Source organism: Cervus canadensis, chromosome 12 (assembly GCF_019320065.1).
Source record: "Cervus canadensis isolate Bull #8, Minnesota chromosome 12, ASM1932006v1, whole genome shotgun sequence".
In the NCBI taxonomy this organism is placed as follows: domain Eukaryota; kingdom Metazoa; phylum Chordata; class Mammalia; order Artiodactyla; family Cervidae; genus Cervus; species Cervus canadensis.
The window spans coordinates 7880443-7899505 of record NC_057397.1 but is presented as its reverse complement, the minus strand read 5'-3'; the positions used below and the strand labels follow the sequence as shown (position 1 = coordinate 7899505).

The 19063-nt window shown below is 43.4% G+C and overlaps 1 protein-coding gene across 21 annotated transcripts in view; it reads left to right on the top strand.

Annotated features, from left to right (window-relative positions):
- The window catches only part of PTK2 (protein tyrosine kinase 2), a 206076-nt gene that overhangs the window by 34439 nt on the left and 152574 nt on the right, over positions 1-19063 (top strand). For 9 of the 21 annotated variants that reach the window (XM_043483574.1, XM_043483562.1, XM_043483560.1 and 6 more), the window contains exons 3-4: positions 11975-12222; positions 17010-17328. The exons of 6 other annotated variants lie outside the window; for them this stretch is intronic. In XM_043483574.1, coding sequence (XP_043339509.1) covers positions 17229-17328 — 100 coding nt within the window. In that variant the 5' untranslated portion in view covers positions 11975-12222; positions 17010-17228. The remainder of the gene's footprint in view (positions 1-11974; positions 12223-17009; positions 17329-19063) is intronic. 6 more of the 21 variants (XM_043483572.1, XM_043483569.1, XM_043483564.1 and 3 more) reach the window with 3 other exon arrangements.

The following is a 19063-nucleotide window of genomic DNA, read 5'->3' as shown; positions in this document are numbered from 1 at the left end:
CTGTTTTCCTCTTTCCCCACCCCACCCTCTCTCTGTCTTTCCGTGTACGTGCACATGTGTATTTACTGTGAGAGTAGGTTGCAGTGGTCGTGCCTTTTACCACTTAGATACTGCGATGAGTCAGGACTGGGGAAACAGAGACTCTTGGAGGGCACAAACAAAACCCTGTGTGCACCAGGAGAGAGGAGCAGTGACCCCACAAGAGACTGGGCCAGCCTTGCCTGCGAGAGTTCGGGAGTCTCCGGTGGAGGCGTGGGTCCACAGTACCTGCCGTGGGGCCAGGGACTGACTGCGGCAGTCCTGGGAGGTGCAGCATGCGGGCATAGGTCCTTTTGGAGGAGGTCACCATTACCTCTGCCAAAGCCAAACTATAGGGAAGGAACATAGCCCCACCAGTCAGCAGAAAATTAAAGGTTTACTGAGCATGGACTTGCCCACCAGAGCAAGATCCAGTTTTCCCCACAACTAGTCCCTCCCATCCGGAAGCTTCCACAAGCCTCTTATCCTCATCCATCAGAGGGCAGACACAATGAAAACCACAGTCACAGATAACTAGCCAAACTGATCACATGGACCACAGCCTTGTCTAACTCAGTGAAATTGTGAGCCGTGCCTTGTGGGGCCACCCAAGATGGATGGATCATGATGGCGAGTTCTGCCAAAACGTGGTCCACTGAAGAAGGGAAAGGCAAACCACTTCAGCCTTCTTGCCTTGAGAACCCCATGAACAGTGTGGAAAGAACAGAATGACCGTGATGTAATTCATGTAATGATCAAATTTACAAAAGTTAACATTGCCTTTGCAGCTCACACACTTATCACAATGTAGACACCGTTGTCATTTTGTTGTGAATCCAAGTTTGTGTGCCTGTCCCGCACGGAGGCCAAACAAACCAAAATGCTGGAATTTGAAGGAGAGAGGTTTATTGCAGGGCCAAGCAAGGAGAATGGGTAGCTCATGCTCAAAAGACCTGAATCCTGGCTGGTTCTTGGGGCAAAATTCCAGGGGAGAGGGTGACTGCAGGGTGTGTGACCCTCCTCTGATTGGCTGGTGAGAGGTAACAGGTGGTGTTCAAGGAATCTCAATCACCAGTCTTGCACTTCCGTCCAGTTTGGGTTCTGCTCAGCCTGAAGTTACGGTCCTCCACCTGGGTGGGGCCCTTAGTTGCTGTAGAAGACCTGTATTAGATGGTTACACGTTATCTACCCTTTGAGGAGGAACCAGGACCCTGCTTTATTCACACGCTGTTGTTTCTACTGCTCCTCCTCTCTTTCTGCATTCCCTTACCCCTCTAATTAGTAACTGTTTGAATCTGTCCTTTGCAACTCAGGGAAGGTCTTGGAGGCTGAAACCTTCTTCCTACAAACAAGAAATGGAGGACACAGCAAGGCTTTAGTGCCTAGGAGGGCCCCAGGGCCCCAGAAAGTTCCTTCATGCCCCTCCATGGTCACAGTCCCTGTCCCAACCACTCGTTGCTCCCCTCCCCCCATAACTACTGTGTTGCTTCCACTTCAGGTCATTTTTGCCTATTCTGGGAGTTCATGTCAGCAGAATGGTACACTGCTTATAACTGTGAAAGGTGATTTTTAGCATGATGTAGTAGAGATTCATCTACATTGCTGTGTAGTTGGTTCCTTTCTATTGCTGAGTAGTGTTTCCTTGCAAGAGTCTATCCTGTTTTGTCTATCCATTCTTTCTTCATCAGTTCAGTTCAGTTGCTCAGTTGTGTCTGACTCTTTGTGACTACATAGACTGCAGCATGCCAGACTTCCCTGTCCATCACAAACCCCTGCAGCTTGCTAAAACTCATATCCATTGAGTTGGTGATGCCATCCAACCATCTCATCCTCTGTCGTCCCCTTCTCCTCCTGCCTTCAATCTTTTCCAGCATCAGGGTCTTTTTTTTTTTTTTTTTTAATTATTTTTTTTAGGGTCTTTTCAGATGAGTCAGTTCCTCACATCAGGTGACCAAAGTATTGGAGTTTCAGCTTCAGCATCAGTCCTTCCAATGAATATTCAGGACTGATTTCCTTTAGGATGGACTGGTTGGATCTCCTTGCTGTCCAAGGGACTCTTTAAGAGTCTTCTCCAACACCACAGTTCAAAAGCATCAGTTCTTTGGTGCTCAGCTTTCTTTATAGTCCAACTCTCACATCCATACATGACTACTGGAAAAACCATAGCTTTGACTAGATGGATCTTTGTTGGCAAAGTAATGTCTCTGCTTTTTAATGTGCTGTCTAGGTTGGTCATAACTTTTCTTCCAAGGAGCAAGCGTCTTTTAATTTCATGGCTGTAGTCACCATCTGCAGTGATTTTGGAGCCAAAAAAAATAAAGTCTGTCATTGTTTCCATTGTTTCCCCATCTATTTGCCATGAAGTGATGGGACCGGATGTCATGATCTTCATTTTATGAATGTTGAGTTTTAAGTCAACTTTTTCACTCTTCTCTTTCACTTTCATTAAGAGACTCTTTAGTTCCTCTTCGCTTTCTTCCATAAGGTTGGTGTCATCTGCATATCTGAGGTTACTGATATTTCTCCTGGCAGTCTTGATTCCAGCTTGAGCTTCATGCAGCCCAGCATCTTGCATGATACACTCTTTTCATATAAGTTAAATAAGCAGGATGACAGTATACAGCATTGATGTGCTCCTAGCTACTGATTTTACTATCTACAGAATCTCAGGCAGTTTCCATTTTGACAGAGGGAAGCCTGTTCTTTCTTTTGGCAAAACTTTCATTTTGTTTTGTTATTATACTGATATGGGATGTTTGGTTTATTCTGCATTGTGTTTCATGCAAAATAGCTTTTCTCACCTGGCTTACCACATGCTTTGTTGTTTGTCCTGACCGTAACCATTAATCCCAACTCCTTCAAGCAAAGGTCATTTTCTTCCAGCCACTTGCTCATCTGTCAGTGATGTGTTCGTGTAGTGAGCAGTGAGTGTAGCTGGGCCTGGTGAGTGAGCGTGAGAAGGGAGACGCCTGAGATCTTCATTGGTCAGCAGACTGCCCAGCACCTGCGTGACCCTAGCCCTGTGCTCTGCACTGCTGAAGGAGAGTTTTTCCCCCAATCTTGCAGATGATTGGTTGGAGATTTGGAATCATTTTTGGCTCTTCTTGTAGTTTTTAATGTACATTTTAATAACAATGTCTCCCTTTAAAACAATATCTTTGTTTATGAAATTGAGATTAGTACAGCTTAAATATTAATTTTTCATTATGTAAGCCTTTGTGAAGTGACATATCATAAAATGAAGAAGTGTGTACCTGCTATGTAGTTTCTACCTACTAGTGACAGTGGTTTTGAAATATAAAAGCTTGGTAGAATAGTGGTATTTGGGTGTATGTATGACATTTTCTCATAACCTCTGTCACATTAGACATACACCGGAACAAGGGGTGAATGTGACTTCAGGCATCAAGATCAGACTCATTCTTCAGATTTAAATGGGAAAGATTTGGGTGTCCTCAAGTGGTAGTTTTCTTCTGGACCTGCAGCATTGATGCAGGCTGCCTGTTGTGTTTATGTGGAAACTCTTGATCCTAAATTGATCCTCTTGGTAGCTGAGGGCAAGTGAGACTTGGTCAGTCTTGGAGCTGCATTTTCACTGTTCAAAGCTGAACTTCACTGCCTTGTATGTCAGTAACAGGGGTATTTAACATATTTGAGAAAACTGATCACCTGTGTGCTTAATTTTGTCATAATTTATACACGATTTAAAAAATTACTAAAAATATATTTGTTCTCTTGAGTGCGACTTTTAATCTTTAGAATAAATCCTTAGTTTGGGCTTCCCTTGTTGCTCGGCTGGTAAAGAATCTGCCTCCAATGTGGTAGACCTGGGTTCAGTCCCTGGGTTGGGAAGATCCCCTGGAGAAGGGGACGGCTGCCCACTCCAGTTTTCTGGCCTGGAGAATTCCATGGACTGTCTAGTCCATGGGTCGCAAAGAGTCGGACTCAGTGACTCTGACTTGACCTGACTTAGGTGCGAAGTTCAGCATAAACTTGCACTCGTTAGGTACTGAGGAGTTTTCTGTGTGACGCACACTTCTAGATGACTGAAGAAAATGTACCTGCCTTTCTCTTTGCTCCCAAACCCCCCGGCTCCCCAGACCTTACTTTTGTTCAGGTGAGAAGATGGGAAAGGGGACAGGGTGTAGCTTTTTTTGCAGGATGTTCTGATTGTGAAAGTGGTGTCAGTTCTTAAGTGGATTTTATCTGGAAGAGGGTAGAAAGCATGGTGTTTGCACAGCATTTACGCGTTTGCACAGCATTTATGCAGTGATCGTGATGGTGGTGTTACTCCAGGACACGTTGCGGCTGCTGTCGGGAGCTTTCCCAGACGGCAGAGCAGAGTGGTTTCCTTAGCTGAGCAGCAGACTCCAAGGGTGCCTTCTTTTTCAGTGCCTGACTCTGTAAGGGAGACAAAAATGGGTTCACTGTGGATTGTGATAGATGTACAGAGAGGAGATGGGTTTCTTAGACAACTGTGAGAATGATGTGGAGAATGACTGAGTTTGGGATGTTGGAATGAGATTGTCCTGAGTATAGTTTTCAGCAGAAGAAAGAATTTCAGTCAGCAACTGTATGTAGAGATCATATTGTATTTGTAGCAAGTATAGGTGGTAACTTCAAGGTCACATGGAAAGAGTTGTGAATGTCCTGGAAATCTTGGGACTAGGAATGTGTAATTATATTTTACAGGAAACCCTGCGGGTGGTGATGCTGTTATTTTTGTGTTCTCTTTTGTTCTTCTTAGATGAATTCATATTTCTATTTCTTACTTAAAGATAATATTTGATTTCCATTTAAGGCTTGGGAAATATACATCAGGAAATTCCTGTACTCCGAGTTCTTAGGTGGTAATTCAAGGATCCCAGTGAGAGGACTGTGCTTTAAACCACCTGTAATCATATCTAGACTGTGTATGTAGAGCAAAAAATAAATGCATGTTCTCTCATAAATTCTTTAAGTGCATTTTGTACAGATATATTTATTTCATAACCTTTTTTTTTTAAGCAAAATCAGATTTGGAGTTACTTAAAGGCACAACTGAAGTAATTAAAATTTCCCCAGGAAATAATTATAAAAGTATGCAGTAATGATTATAAAAAGAAAATTTAAAGTATTTTTGCAGATTCTTGGCCCTTATTCTCCCAATCACATAATGGGAAGCAATATAGGTTTTTTTAAAATATGTAAATTTGGCATATATATGTTAAGTAACTCTTGTGTTATAGGAGACCCATGTTCCTATGTTTTATAATTAGATCTTGTTTTCTGCCTACAGTCAGAATTCGAATGTTTTCAGTTGTTCTTGTTAGATACCTTTTCATCTGTTTCTGATGTTTAGTTTTCTGCTTTTGAATGAACCACTTAATTATTAGTTAAAGATGCATGCACAGGGCATATCACCAAAGAAGAATAAGCTGTATAATGGCTTTATTTAACTGAAGAAATTTCTTCTCTAAAAGATTATCTTTCTAGGAAGTTTTTTTTAAATGTTCTCTAGACTATCTTATAATGGATTGAAGAGCTGTAGGTAAATGTAAAATGTTTAAATCATTTTTTAGATTTAAAACTTTCATGGGACTTAGGTTGAAAATTTTATATAGTGTTTAATATGCATGTTAAGCACTTTTATGTTGGGCTTCTTTCACTGAGCATAATGTTTTCTGATTTTGTCCACATTGTAGCCTGCGTCAGTACCCTTCCTTTCATTGCTGAGTAATGTGCGGCAGGAAAGACAGTACATTTGCTTTTAGGTTGTTAGCTTGCCAAAGCTTCTCATGCTTCTCTGACCTCTGGCGGCAGTTTTCTGTGGATGCTGAGCCTGGGCTCTCAGCCTCCTCCTTGTTCACAGGATTGGCAAATAAACACCAAAGTTCAAAGTAGCTGCAGGAGACCCGCTCGGCTTTGTGGTTCTTCGCCCTCTGAAGTCTTAGCCCCTCTTGTTCTCACTCCCCAGCATCTCTCTGATTATTGTACTTTATGCAGTTTTCCTGTTTTTCTAGGGGACATGCTGTTACACCTCCCTTGGATTCAAACATCTCAAAAAAAGGGGGAAGGAGGAATCTTTGAATAAGTGAGTTGTTACAGACTCTCCTCTCCTGTGAAGCCGTCATGCCCTGCCCATGTGGCTTGTGAATTTGAGCGGTTGCTGCTTTTATTCCAGCTCTTGGGACCTAAATAAGAAGGGTTTCTGCTGTTTCATAGGAGGTGCAAATAGCCTTAAGCAAGCATGGATTTTGCTTACACATTTTTAGGGCTTGCCTCCTTCCTTTAAGATCAGACATTAATGAATTCAGGAGTTTGTTGGTTCAGTGTAAAAAATGCATCACAACTGTTTCCAGTAAAATAGATATGCTTTTACAGTTTAGTTACTGTGATTCTGGTGTTTAAAAAGAAGTATTGAATCCCTTTATTGTTCTCAGAGGGAACTTTCAGAGTCGAGTGACTGTATTTAACACGCCTTGGGCAGAAATGTTTCTAGTTTCACAAAGCCCTAGGTGATTGCGCTAGGTGTGGGGAGCCTTGGGGTTGTGGCGGGTGGGCCAGTGGGCGGAAGTGGAGTGTGGGAATGGGAAGATGTGGGCAGGACTCCGGCGAGGCGTTTCTCAGGGACCCCAAAACACTTGGTCATCAAGATAAGTGGTGTCTGAGCAGTATTTTTAGAAGTCAAGAATCAACACGAAAGGTCCATGATGGATGGAACCAAACTTTTAATGAAGACAGGGTCATTATTACTTTTTTTTTTTTTTTTTAGGGTCATTATTACTTATTTTTCCTTTTGCCCCAGTGCTGCTCCTTGTTCTGTCTTAACTTCTACTTTGGATTTAATTTGCTAGTGCTTTTTCTCATTTAAGGTAAAAAAAAACCAGACAACTCATGTTTTTGCCCTTTAAATATAAGTGCTTAAAGTTAAAAATTTCCTCTGTGTACTCTTTCAACTCCATCCTAAAGATTTTGATCTTCTGTTGTTAATTGTCAGTCCTGTGCTGAACATTTTCTCAATTTCTCTTTTGATGTGTTGTTTGACTGTGTGTTATTTAGAAAAATAATGGGAACTTTACCAGATATCATTTCTTTAAACAGTTATTTTCTTTTTTTTTTTTTTAATTTTATTTATTTCTGGTTGCACTGGATCTTCGTTGCTGTGCAAGGGCTTTCTCTAGTTGTGGTGCTCAGGCTTCTCACTGTTGCGGCTTCTCTTGTTGCAGAGCTCAGGCTCTGAAGTGCGGGCTCAATAGTTGTGGCACCCAGTCTTAGTTGCTCCGAGGCATGTGGAATCTTCCCCGACCAGGAATCGAACCTTTGTCCCCTGCGTTGGCAGGCAGGTTCTTTTCCACTGTGCTACCAGGGAAGTCCTAAACAGTTATTTTCTTGTGTTCATTTATTATTTTTATTACTTAAAATATATATATTGAAAATCCTTGCAGTTTAGGACTGGGAGTTACCTTAATTCACTATAGAACATGTTCCTTTTTTTCTTTTCATTAATGAATATTTTCCAGTATCAGTGAAAACTTTTTAGCAAACACTGTTTTTTTTACACATGTATGTAGTCACTCATCTTTATATTCCAGGCTTTATTTGCTCATTCCCCTTCTTTTCAGCATGGAGGCAGTTCCCAGTTTTTTCAGTGATTCAGAGAAACCTCTGAACCATTTAACCCTTGAACAGTGCAGGAGGTTTACTGGGGGTTTCCTCAACCAGTCTGCCAGGAGCGTGGTTATTGGGACTTGTGTGTTCTCTGTGAGCTCTCAGCTTCCTGGGGACCCGGGGTCTGTCCTAGGTACTCTTGGATTCCTGGTACTTATTAAGTCACTGTGCCAGCCCAGAAGATGCAAAGTAATACCCTGATGATGTCAAAGCCCTTTATGTTATGATATTTAATTCTCCTAACAGCTGTGAATGGTAGATATAATTTTAAAGTTCATTTAACTGATGAGAAAACCAAGTCAAAGAGAAGTTAAAAAAGAAAAAAAGTGCCCTAGGTCACATATCTACTGTGTGGCAAGGTCAGAATTCAAGGAATATTTCAAACAAACTGAATGGACAGCTTGAGGCTTTCAGGCTTAGGCTTTGGAGTCACGTGTGGCCTTGACTTTTACAAAGTCTCATCAGATCTTATGTCCCGTACCTCTGTAAGCCTGTTTCTTTTCTTGAAAATGGTGATACTAGTAATGATCTCAGATTTTATTAAGGGGTTAATTTTTGTAAGCCACATAAAGCCCTTGTCCAGTGCCAGACCAGCGTCAGCAGCGCTGGGCCCGTATCTAGCCTAGTCCAGGATAGGTTGTTGTCTCTCTTTTTCCTTCTTCTTGGACTTCAGGCTTGTTCTGATGTCTCCAGGCTTTCCCCCTTGTCCATACAGGTAGACATATTTGTGTCACATTTGCAGATTTGTTGTAAAATGTGAGATGCATTCTTTTAAAGTGGTTTTAACATTTTAAGTTTTTTATTGGGATAGGCAAAAAATACAGAACATAAAATTTGCCATCTTAGCTGTTCTTAAGTGTGTGGGTCAGTGGTGTTAAGTGTATGAACGTCATTGAGAAACAGATCTCTAGGCTTATCTTGTAAATCTGAAGCTCTGTACCCCCTTTCCCCTCTCCCCGCCTCCTGGTAGTCACTGTTCTACTTTCTGTTCCTATGAGCTTGACTACCTTAGATGCCTCGAATAAGTGGAATCACACAGTACACATACAGTACCTGTGCTTGTTTCACAGGTCACAGCATTTCCTTCCTTTGAAAGGCTGAATAATATCCCACTGTAATATACACTGCATTTTTGCATTCAGCCATCGATGAACACTTGGGTTGCTTCCGCTTCTTGACTGTTGTGGATACTTGCTATGAACAGAGGTGTGCGGATCTCTTCAAGACCCTGCCTTCAGTTCTTTTTGATGTAGGATTCCCCAAGTGGAACTGCTCGATCATGTGGTGGTTCTAGTTTTGACTCCTTTGAAGAACCTCCGCTCTTTTTCTGTAGCAGATTCACCATTTACGTTCCCACCAATGGTATGCAAGAGTTTCTGTCTCCCCATCTCTGCCAACACTTGTTATTTTCTTTTTTTTTTAAATAGTGATAATAATCCTGATAAGGGTGGCGTTGGTTTAAAAATTGAAGTATGGTTGATTCATAATGTGTCAATCTCTGCTGTACAGAGAAGTGACTCAGTTATACACATACATATATTCTTTTTTTAAATATTCTCTTCCATTATGGTTTACATAGGATATTGAAGATAGTTCTCTGTGCTGTGCAGTAGGACCTTGTTTATCCGTTCTAAATGTAATAGTTTGCATCTACCAACCCCAGACTCCCAGCTGCTCCTCCCCTTCTCCCCCTCCTCCCTGGCAGCCACAAGTCTGTTCTCTGTGAGTCTTGTCTTTAACAGATAGATTCATTTGTGCCATATGTCAGATTCCATATATAAGTGATATCATATGGTATTTGTCTTTCTCTTTCTGACTTCATTTAGTATGGTAATCTCTAGTTGCATCCATGTTGCTGCAAATGGCTTTCTTTCTTTCTTTTTTTATGGCTGAGTTTAATAACTTTTTAATGATAAAAAATTTTAGGTAGAATTGAAAAAGTGACTCTGTATGCTTGTGGCTGAGTTGGAATAGCATCTGTTGACACCAGTGTGACAAGACCAGAGTCATGGAGGAGGGAGATGGACAAAGGAAGCCAGCCAACTGTGCAGCTGTGTTTGGAAAGAGAGAAGCCTCATTGGTGCCTCTTACTCAGAGTATAACTGGAGTCAGGACTGGATCCGAGCTGGGTGCTTCTGTTGGGTTACACTGTAGAAACGCCTTCTTTTTCCAGGCCACTGTGAGGGATAATTTAAAATGTAGGTGGTTGATGTGTCCCTCTTTATAGCTGAGGAATGTAGGTTGTAGAAGAGGCTCATTTACCACCAGGGGTCCCCCTGGCCCCAGCGCCCCTTTTAGCTACAGCCCTCTGTGCTCAGCCTGCAGCCGCACGGCCTGGTTTTTAACCAGACGCCAGAGGTTCTGAACCTTGGGCTCTCTCCGCTTCACTTACCTAATTTGGGGAGCCAGTGCTTTGATACTGTCGCTGTTTGCTAAATAAGGTGAGTGGTCAAACTATGGATAAATTGGATTTATAGGGTAAAAAATATATGATGATGAAATGATGAGGTAAGTTGGATATGTATATGCCTATTCAATGAAAGTTTCAAAGTTGAACAGTCTCAACATATTAATTAACTGCGTGATTGCTTTTGATCGTCTGTGTCTCTGGTCAGCACACACAGGCCACCCTCGACCCCGTTGCCTGTTCAGTGTGTTTAGGCTGAAAGTTTGGCTCGGGGACTGTCTTCCCTCGCCCTGTGTCACTGCTCCTCTGTTGCCATTGTGCTCTGAAAAACTACAGCAGCGTCTTCTCACACATGTCAGGGTCCTGTTTTCCCTCTTAAACTCTCAATTGATTCTTAACCTGGAACTTAGTGTTGATCTTTTATGTGGCAAAATAAGAAATGGCCATGAACTAGTGTCTCTGAGAACCCTCTAGTTCAGGATTATTTAGATTAATAATAGGTTCAGGGCTTTCTGCCTTTTTAGAAGACATTTTCCCTCTGTCTCATCTCTTGAGTGTGGCTTCATCCATTACGATAGATGGGTGTCTCCTGGTGGTTTGGATGCGTCTTTCAGGTACCAGCTGCAAGCTCAGCATCTTGTCTGAGTGTGTTCTGGGTAGGATTGCTGACACCAGGGACCACCGCGGGGTGCTGTGTACGGGAGAGAGTGGCCTGTCTGTCTCGTGTTCTGCCCTCAGGCACATTTCTTCTCTTTCTCTTTGTCCCTTTGGTCCTCGCCGTGACCCAGTAGTCATCCTCTGGAGGCCAGGTGGGGCCTGCCTCCCCCCCTCTCTGGAAAGCTTTGCAGCCTCTGCAGGCAGCGTCACTGGGGTGGTGGTTGAAGGGTGTGGTCTGGCTAGTACCCGAGTGCCGGTGCTAGCTTGATGTTGGGTATGCTACTTCATTTCTCTGCTCCTCGGTTTGTTCACATGTCACCTGTGGATTTTAACATCATCTACATCATTGGTCGGAGAAGGCAATGGCACCCCACTCCAGTACTCTTACCTGGAAAATCCCATGGACGGAGGAGCCTGGTGGACTACAGTCCATGGGGTCGCTAAGAGTCAGACACGACTGAGCGACTTCACTTTCACTTTCCACTTTCATGCATTGGAGAAGGAAATGGCAACCCACTCCAGTGTTCTTGCCTGGAGAATCCCAGGGACGGGGGAGCCTAGTGGGCTGCCGTCTATAGGGTCGCGTAGAGTCGGACACGACTGAAGTGACTTAGCAGCAGCAGCACATCGTTGGTTGTGTTAATTGAGAAAATAGGCGTAAGGCACTTAGCTAATTGGGCTTCCCAGACGGCACGGTGGTAATGAGTCCACCTGCCAGTACAGGAGACGCCAGAGAAGCGGGTTCAGTCCCTGGGTCAGGAGGGTCCCCTGGAGAAGGAAATGACAACCCACTCCAGTATTCTTGCCTGGAAAATTCCATGGGCAGAGGAGCCTGGTGGACTACAGTCCATGAGATCACAAAGAGTTGGACATGACTGAGCAACTTAGCATGCGTGCACACCAAGCAGATTGGTAAGGAACACAGACTGTGGGCCTAGCTGGCCGAGTTTGATTTCCAGCTCTGCTCCTAGAAGCTCTGTGACCTGGAACAAGTTATCTCTCTGTGCTCCAATTTCTTCATCTGTGCAGTGGAGGTGATAGAGTCTGCCTCGTGGGAGTGGTTTTTAATAACTAAATAAGTCAGTATTTTAAAAGTACTTGGAACTGGGCTTGGTGCATAGTAGGCATTAACTTGGCATCATTATTATCATATTTTCATTATTATTAGTGTTGCTCTTCTGCTGTTTTGTGACTGACATTTTCACGGTTCAATAAGTGATAGTCGTTGTCCTTGTTTTTCAGGTGAACAGACTGAGGTTCAGGATGGTGAAATGACTCTTTCTTTGTCCCATGGGTAGAACTGGGGCTCCTTTGCATCTTCCAGTTGCAAATTCAGTGCCTTCCTCAACTTCCCCAGAGCTCCTCCAGAGTAACGGAAGGGAGGTATGGTAATTGTCACGAAGCTTGGCTGGGAAAACAAGTAATACCAGTGCCATCACCTTTTGGAGTATGTTGTGCTTTGAGACCTATTGTCTGTTTGTCTTCAGAAGGTAATTATATCCATTGTTAAGACTAAGTTTCTTTAGTTCTTACCAAGTCATAATTTTTATTGATATTAAAACTTGCAGAAAATTTTTTTTCTGTGTTTGTGATGGAGACAGTGAGTCACAGTGACATTGAACGGATAATTCTCTGAGTCTGAATGGAAGTAAGCTTAGAACAGGCACCCACCTGACAGAAGTTGGGTATATTGTACCTGTCAGTTGCTAAGGGAGGTACCATGTTGTAAAAGTGTTGATTTTATTTAAATCTGTAACTTTTGATTAATGAGGCATAAAGAAAGGCAATATAAATTTTGAATTGTGTATATAATGTGAATTACATTATATGTTTTTACAAATTCCTCTTGTTGGTTGACATAAAACCATTTACCAGTGCTTTACTCTTCTAAGAAGTACTGCCGAGGAGTTTTGGTCTAACTTAAGGCAAACTATGGAAACCGTGAGAAGTGTATGAGAACTTGAACGTCAGGGTTGAATCTTTGTGAGCTGCTCTTGTGACATTTGTAAGCAGTTTGTTTCTTGATAGTCCTTTCCCAGTGACTTTCTTTTCTTTCTTATTTTAAAGATTGTTTATTTCTTAAAATTTAAAAAAAAAATGTTTTTTGGCTGTACCCTGGGACATGTGGAATCTTGGTTCCCTGACCAGGATCGGACAACAACGCCGCCCACCCCCCAACTCCCCCCAGCATCGAAAGAGCAGAGTCTTAACCACTGGGCCATCAGGGAAGTCCCCCCTGGTGACTTTCTTATTTCAGGTTTCTGTAGGGAAGCCAGAGTGGGCAGACCTACATAGTATGTGAAGGGTTCTTCTGCTCACTAACTTTGTTCATAGCATTCTTTGCTAGCCCTCCAGTGGTTTTATCTTATCACACTAGTATCATTTGGCTCTATCAACATCTGCAGTGGAAGTTCTGTTCAGAGTATCAGAATATTTCAGTTGTGTGGTATATTTTTTATGTCAGATGGGGAAGGGTATTTCCATATGGTTTTCCTAGAATTCATATCAGTTTTTCTTTTTCCATTCTCATTGGGGAGAAAAGCAAGGTTTGCAACATGTATGATGCACGTGTTCATTCTGTAGATATTTTTCAAACCCCTTTGCTGGATCTTGGAGGTGACGCAGTGGCCAAGACCAAGGCTGGCCATGCTGTCACGGAGCTTAGTGTCGGGCTCTGACACCTAGGCCCTAGACTGCCGCTCTGCCATCTCCTCCTTCCTACGGGGCAAGAGGGTGGTGTGGAGTGCGGCCTGTACACTGTACTGACCGTATTGGTGAGGCCCTGGGGACAGTGCACAGACCCAGAGGTGTCCTTCCTGCTGTGGAGAGCGTGTTGTGGTGGGACAGCGGGGCAGGGGATAAGGGCCAGGGATAAGTCACAGGAGGTGCCTGTGCTTTGGGGCAGGTGGGACTGGGATTAGGGTATGGCTCTGCACTGTTAGACAAGGTGAGTGGAGTGAGTAACATTTGAGCCTTGTGGTTATCTGAGACAGGAGTGTCCCACCTAGAGGGACAGGCCATGTAAAGGCCCTGAGGTCATGCACGCCTGGTGTGGGCACAGGGCAGAGTGGAGGTCAGTGTGGTTGGAGCTAAGAAGACCCCGGGGGTGGGCTTGCTGAGGATTCTGGTGTGGATGGGAGGGGAGCCTTCAGGGCCTTGCAGACTGTGCTCAGTGTGTAGGTCACCTGCTGGGGGAGCTGGAGAACTTTTGGTGAGTTTTAGCAAAGGAATGAGATGGTGTGGTTGATTGTTTTGAAAGGAAGGGTCAATTGCAGCTGCTGGGTTGAGAGTGGAGTTTGGGGCAGCCGGATCGGAGATGAGGGAGCGGGGTTGGCATGTGGCTTTGACCCGTGTGCAGGACGGCAGCAGGCACAGGGCAGTGGGCAGGGAGAGGTCACGGCCCTCTCAGGTATAGTTTCTAGGCAAGGATAGTGGGTTTTGCTGATGGATTGGTTTGATCCTCAGAGACAGAGAGAGGAGTCGGGGTGACTAAGGCTTGGGGCCTGGGCAAATAGTAATCTTTCTTGTAAATTTTAATTAAGAGTTTACTTGTGAAGTGGACTTACCACTTAACTAGTTGTTCTTAGCTAGACAGATACTGCAAAAAAGTTGTTTCAAATATCAAAGAACTTTCTGTATTAACATGTAGAATTTCATAAATCAGAGCTTAAAGGGCTTGCTTGCTTTTTTCACTTCTGTTGCCATGAACTGTAGGCCTTTCCTGTTCTTTTCAAGATGTCACTGGATTGGGAGTTTAAAAGAAGGAGTTGTTTTAATGTTTAGCAAAAAGAAAACAGCAGTAGAGATATGACCAACCTGGCTAGGACTCGTCCTTTTTCAGCTCTTCGGCCTGAGGCAGGTCCACCTGGAACCTCAGGATCATCATCTGTAGACATGGGGGAGGAAGTGCTCTGTTGGGGTGTGTTCAGGATTGAAGCAGCTGGCACAGGGCTGACTGGTAGGTGCTGTCCTGCTGTTCCCAGAGCATCTGCATCCTTCTCTGCCCTCACACCGGTGGCTTTTTCTTTTCAGCAGCCTCAGCGGTGCAGAGGGCTTCCCTTGTAACTCAGTTGGTAAAGAATCTGCCTGCAAGACAGGAGACCCTGGTTCAGTTTGTGGCTTTGGAAAATCCCCTGGAGGAAGAAAGGGCAACCCACTCCAGTATTCTTGCCTAGAGAATCCCATGGACAGAGGAGCCTGGCGGGCTACAAGTCCATGGGGTCGCAGAGTTGGACACGACTTAGCGACTGACCCACCACCACCAGAGGTGCTGAACTTCCTTGTAGCTGCCTCTGGTCCTCCCGTCCTGGAGAAGTTTTGCTTCTCTGTATCTTTCCAACTTTTCGACCTTGCACAGGGGAAGGTGACATTCGGATACTGAAATAAAGTATCAGTTAGCTTGGTTGGAGGGAGAGAAAGCTGCCCCTCTGGTTACCTCATCTGAACCCTAGGCTTCCCCCCTCATGCCCGCTCTCCCTGGGCGCTGTGTCTGCCTCCACCACCCCGCGTGCGCTCCGGCCCCACCCGCTGCTCACTCTGGACAGCTGCTGCCGTGCCTTCTGGGCTGTGGGTGGAGACCCTGTTCCTGGATGGTGGGTGGGCTTAGTTGACCGTGCCTCTCTCTGGTTGAAAGGCTCTGTCTTTACTCATCTTTCAAAGCAGTGGTGGTACTGTTTTTGCTTCGATGTGAAAATTAGATGTAATCAGTATCTGCTGTGTGGAATATGATTGGTGACAAGGAAAGGTAGCTTTGAGTTGTGTTTTACATTTTTGAGAATCTTAGGTTCCAAGAGAGACTCCCAGTTTGCTCAGGCCATTTGTAGTCTGTTGGTTGATGGTTCAGATTAAGCCCTGAGCCCTGCTTGAGGGGCTGAACCGGACACCCAGATACCTGGGATGTGCCTCGATGCACCCGTGGTGGCAGCGGGCCTTTCTGTCCTCGGCTTGCCTCAATAGTGGGGCAGGCTGGGCTGGTTTTCAGGAGTTCCACCGGGTCTGCCCGTCTTTTTCTTCTGCTCTTTTTCTGGCTAGCTTGCCTGTGTTTTCTGGAGCCCCCTTTCTTCCCACTGTTGCCTGACTTCAGAGTTTTCTGTGGTAAATGATAGTTTTCACTGTGGCGTAGGGGCAGTCACCAGAGTTAGGCCTACAGTTAGGAGCCCGAAGGTAAAGCCTGCAGACAGAGCAGCATCGCAAGCTGTTGAAGCGGAACACCCGGCCCTGAGGCATCCCTGGACACAGCCTTTGTTCAGTCCCGGCCCCGCCCCCCAAGAAGTTAGTGAAGTCATAAGATCCTGTTCACTGTTAAGTAGAGTACTTGTCTTTTTATTAGTGTGTGGGATTTTCTCCTAACAAAATTACCCATATGTTAGGAGGGCTAAACTGTGCTCAGGCAAGGCTCTAGGAGCCTAGTTACTTATTATCTTTCTGCTAAGATAATATTATCTCACTGCTCAGATCCTAAGTGTGGAATGTGTTCAAATAGCTGAATTTTTTAGATGACCTTGATTATCTCTCAGTTTGAATGAAGAAAGTAAGTAGCTTCGCATTTTCAAAGAAAGTTGCTCTTACAGATTATTAGAGTGTTTTTCTCTCCTACTTGTTCAGTATGAGTTTATTACTATATTTTAAAGCTAAAAAAAGAAATGCATCTTGGATCTCTCAGTATTCCATTAAACTAATTTTGAAAGTATCTGGCAACCTCACATTCTTGTTTTTATGTGTTTTCTAGATAGTTTTTATAAGTTTACAAACTTACTTTTCAAGTATCCATCTGAAGAAATACCTTAACCTCAAATACATTTGGGTTCCTATGGACATAGTTTTTACAGACTTGTTTTTAGTATTGATCAGCATTTTATTTTCAAAATTATTCTTATTTCATTAAGGTACTTATTTTTAACTGTAAGGTCAGAATTAGTCTGGTAAAATGCCAGAAGCACGACTTTGAAAACAAAAATGGTTTGCACGGGCACCTACAGACCTGATCTGGGTCAGACTTGATTTGCAGCTTACCCAGTTTTAGAGTCGCCTGTCAGTTCTGTAAACAGAAGTCAGCCAGATGAATTGAACCGAAGGGTGAGATTAGCATATTAATAAGGCGCAGGCTCCCGGCTGCCCGGGGCTCCTCCCTCTGTCCCTCCTCCCTCTGTCCCCTCCTCCCCGCCCTCTCGCCCTCCTTCCCTGAATGAATCTAGGAACACAGATCCTTGGGGTCACGTTACTTGCTGGTTTCTTTCTGTTCAGGAGCTTAATCCGGCCAGGACGGTCTGTGTTTCAGATTGCGGAAGCTTGAGAAGATTCTGTAACTGAGAGGCATTCTTCAAGCTGCTGGAAAATATTACAGAAGGAACACCTCCCAAATTTTGCTTCAAGCTCTGAAAAAAGGAGCACAGAGGGGAAGCTTAGTCTTGAATGTGGATCGAAGCAAGTCCAGTGGGAGTGATGACCGGGGACTTGGTGCTCGGACTCCTGGCGTGGTCTTTCTAGGACTGAGTTTATGTTGTTGGAAGTGGCGGGCCAAGGGGCCCTGGAACCCGCAGGTGCTGTCTGTATGGAGAAGAGCGGCTGTAGTCCATTTCCAGTGTGTTGGGCTAAAGGTATAAATAACTTAAAAATCTGTTCGGTTTAAGTTTTATTTAGATTCATGCTTTTTCACTAAAAAGGTGGATAAGAGTTTGTCAGGACTTATTTCAAATAGATTTACAGTTAAATTTAAGGAAAGATGGAAATTATTTGGTATGGGTTTGCAACTATTGCATAAAACCATTTAGAGAGCATTTCAGATAGTAAATGAAATTATTTTTATGAAAATGCATTTAGTGAGTAAAATATTTTTTTCTATAGCCTGTCCTTTGTCTCTTAAAGTTTCATGTCTTATTTTGAGTTTTAATCAAGATGTCCTTATTCATTCTGCCATGTGGAAGTTTTTAAAGGATAAAGAGAATAATTTCTAGTTTAAACAGGACTATAGGAAAAGGAGTAACATAGATTTTCATATTTCAAAAATTGGTTTCCTTTACTCACTGTAAAGATTGTATATTTATTTGGAAACTCCTTGTTATTGCAAGGTGGGCTTGTCTCTAAGGGTCCTCAGGGCTGTGAATAAATAGCTTTCCCCTGTGATGTGGTTAGAGGCTTCAGTTATATAAAAATAAAAACATAAAATGTAGCATTTCATTGTAACACGTGTTTGAGGAACACCTGTAGAAGTTAAGAATGCATATGATTCACATATGAATAAGACCAAAATGGGTAGGCTGCTTTACTTTAGTAGTGAATATTTTATTATTGAAAAAAAATCTAAATATCTTACTAGAAGTATGAACTTTGGAAGAGATTATAGTGTTTTTGCTCATCCCAAAGCAGTTGATTGCAGCCAGTTATTTTTCCATTACATTTGCTGACTGCAGAGTAAATAGAGGCGTTTTTATTGGAATATCATTCTGATAGAGGTGGGCTGTGGGCCTGAGAAAAGAGCTCACCTGTATACAGGAGGGAAAAGGTAGAGAGGGTGTTGAGGTCAGGTCCGTCTGCCTGTAGGACTGGAGCAGGCGTCTTCTCAGGTGGATCACTGCAGAGCAGGTTCTAACCGCGGGGGTGGGGCACGGTCTCAGGACAGGCCCCGCTGCCTTCTCTGCTTACTCTCTCACCCTGAGGTATTCGTCCCGATTAATTTTTGCTGTGTGATACTGACAGCAATGTTCCTATCCAGGAATTGGCTGAATTGGTTATTTTCAAGTGTAAAATCACTACTTTTAGATAGAGACACACCTCAAACCCAGAGACTGTATATCCAAAGCTCGGTCTGCAGTTGGACGTCCTAAAGCTCACACTGGCTCTGATCAGTCACATTAACTTCATAGAACAGCCATGGCCCTATGTAAAGATGTGTAAAATCCTTACTAGAACAGCCTAAAAGTAATAAGCCCATATTTGTGTATTTGAACTGAAACCTTTATCCTTAAAACAGTCTGGAGACTTTTCTGTAATAACATTATTGTACTGATGAATTTAATGTTAAAGAACCTGCCTTAGATTGCACCCGAGGAAGAGTGTATTTTAACATGTTTTAACATATTTAAGAAGATGTTGCTATAAATTGTGTTCAACTGTGTCATAATCTCCTAGGCTTGAAGACAGTTTAGATTCAGACTATTGAAGTAAGTGTAAATGTTTACAGTGCTGTGTAATTGGCTGCAAGGCTACTAAGTGCAGAAAGTCCTCCTTGGAAAGTTCTTGGATTATGTCAATGTGTGCATTGTTTGTTTTGTCTTTTTGAAAGACTGGGAAGGATTGAGAGGTGTCAGATTTGGTTGTCAGGAACAAATGTGC